Below are 2,725 nucleotides of genomic sequence, written 5' to 3' on the forward strand. Positions count from 1 at the left end.
ATCGAGATCTCCCAAGGTATACTGGAAGTGTTTTCCCCCAAACCAGAGTTCTACCCCAACCTGGCGCGCCTCAAACTCACACTCGGGGACGCCAAGGAGCGGGTCAGGTGAGGATTTCACTGTCTGTCATCCTTTTGGTTTTAGTAAGAGTTTTACTGCCCTTGTAACTCGATCGATAGATAGATAGATAGATAGATCGATCGATCGATCGATCGAGACAGAGAGAGAGAGAGAGAGAGAGAGAGAGTGAGAGGTGAGAGAGAGAGAGAGAGAGAGAGAGAGAGAGAGAGAGAGAGAGAGAGAGAGAGAGAGAGAGAGAGTATATAAAGCATCTGATGTGATATGCACATTTTGTCAGCTTTACTTCTCTCTTCATATTGAATTTTAATGAGAGTAATATATAATAAAAATTTTAATGTATACCTGCATGTGTTTTTACGGTCCTGTACAGCCAAGAAAAATTTCCCTCTGGGATAATAAAGTATTATTTTATCTTATCTTATGAGTACCGAAGATTAGAAATGTTACAAAAGAGTAACAAACACAAAAAAGAAGGAAGGAAGATAGAGACGATTGATTTATTTAAATAGGAAAGAAGGAGTACACCACACCAGAGCTCCCACCAATCATCATGGTCTGTCTTCCTGCACAACTCTTATTTCTAACTCTTTTTCGCTTACTTTTAGGGGGTGGATGGTTGGTGTGGGCTCTGGTGTGGTTTGCTCCTAACTGCTTTCCAATCAAACATCTATCGTCTTGATCTGACAAACTCTTTGCAATTATCCCAAGTCCATTTTTGTAAAGAATACAAGTTTGATAACAACTTCCCTATCTTTAAACAAATGTTATTTTGTAATAACTTTAAGTTTTTCGGCTGTCGTTTATAATAGCCTACATAGTGTAAGGCGCATAGAGCTTGCTGTCGAGCAGGAGTATTAAATAATTATTGTTATTTTTATTTTTATTATTATTATTATTATTATTATTATTATTATTATTACTATTACTATTATTATTATTATTATTATTATTACTGTTATTATTATTATTATTATTATTATTATTATTATTATTATTATTATTATTATTATTATAATTACTACTACTGCTACTACTACTATTATTATTATTATTATTATTATTATTATTATTATTATTACTGTTATTATTATTATTATTATTATTATTATTATTATTATTATTATTATTATTATTATTATTATTATTATAATTACTACTACTACTACTACTACTACTACTATTATTATTATTATTACTATTATTGTTATTATTATTATTATTATTATTATTATTATTATTATTATTATTATTATTATTAATTGTAAAATGTGCCTATACTGTACTGTTACAAATGAGGACAGAGCAGATCGTCATCCCCACCTCGTGTTTGTCATTTCTGTTTTGTTTTTCCTCCTGGAATGTCCATGAAATACTTCTGTTCCCTTTCAGATGGCGCTCCAAACAAAACTTGGACTACGCGTTCTTGATGCTTCATGCGTGGACACGAGGGGAATATTACATACAGGTACTGTTGGGGTTGGAGGTGGGGGGAGGGGAGGAAGGAAGGGTCGGAGGGATGGAAAGGGGGGTAGGGATGGAAAGGGGGCGAGGGGGAAGGAGGTGTGGGGAAGGAGGTGTGTGGGAAGGAGGTGTGTGGGAAAGAGGTGTGGGGGAAGGAGGTGTGTGGGAAGGAGGTGTGGGGGAAGGAGGTGTGGGGGAAGGAGGTGTGGGGGAAAGAGGTGTGGGGGAAGGAGGTGTTTGGGAAGGAGGTGTGGGGGAAGGAGGTGTGGGGGAAGGAGGTGTGGGGGAAGGGAGGAAAGGATGCTGCACAGTGTAAACCAGAAATGGCTTTTTCTTAAAATTATCTACATCAATGAAATAATGTGTATATATGGTTTTCTTTGTATACGTATTATATTTGTGTGTTCAAATATGTTCATGTATATATATGTTTGCCATTGTAACCCAAATTTCCCTGTGGGTGGTAGGCTGGCTGGTTCTCTGGTGTGGTTTACACCTTCTTTCCTATCAAACATCTATCATCCTGATCTCTCCTCGTTTTTATATGTGTTTGTTACAATTTTGTAACACCTCTAATCTTCTGGACTCCTCTGACCTTATTGTGTTGCAAAACGCTTATTGAAAAAACAAACAAAGACAACAAAAACTCCTCATTAGGATCAATAAAATGTAATTTATTTATTGTTTTATTCTCCGTCTTTTCCTAAATTGTGTACGTCGGTTTGATGTTGCCCGTACGTCTCGCTCTACAGCTGGAGGATGATCTGTCGGCGCAGAAAGGATTCATCACAAGCATGTCCAACACCATCAATAAACAGTACGGGGAGTGGTTCCTGCTGCAGTTTTCTACTCTAGGATTTATTGGTAAGTCATGTTAGTCATAGACAAAGACGAGCTGATCTTTTTTATTGTACCACTGTAAAACAGTAGATCGTAAATATTTGTGGCGGGTGCTCTCGTATGGTTTGCTGCTTCTTATTTCCTATCAAACATCTATCGTCCTTATCTCCCCTCCTTTCTTTTTTTGTGTTTGCTACTCTCTTGTAACACCTCTAATCTTCGGCACTTATATAAACTTATTGTGTTGAAAGTGCCGTAAAACACTTGCTAAGATTAAAACAAGACATCATCTTAGTGTTAGGTAAGGATAAATAAGATATAGCCCCTCCCCCTCCTCCCCCCT

At 36.9% G+C, this 2,725-nt stretch overlaps 1 protein-coding gene across 1 annotated transcript in view; it reads left to right on the forward strand.

Moving 5' to 3' along the window:
- The window catches only part of LOC101862158 (alpha-1,3-mannosyl-glycoprotein 4-beta-N-acetylglucosaminyltransferase B), a gene marked incomplete at its 5' end in the record, with an annotated part of 10,639 nt that overhangs the window by 3,737 nt on the left and 4,177 nt on the right, over positions 1-2,725 (forward strand). The window contains 3 exon segments of the mRNA XM_035973416.1: positions 1-107; positions 1,471-1,546; positions 2,295-2,406. Coding sequence (XP_035829309.1) covers positions 1-107; positions 1,471-1,546; positions 2,295-2,406 — 295 coding nt within the window.

Source organism: Aplysia californica, unplaced genomic scaffold, assembly GCF_000002075.1.
Source record: "Aplysia californica isolate F4 #8 unplaced genomic scaffold, AplCal3.0 scaffold01210, whole genome shotgun sequence".
Lineage (NCBI taxonomy): Eukaryota > Metazoa > Mollusca > Gastropoda > Aplysiida > Aplysiidae > Aplysia > Aplysia californica.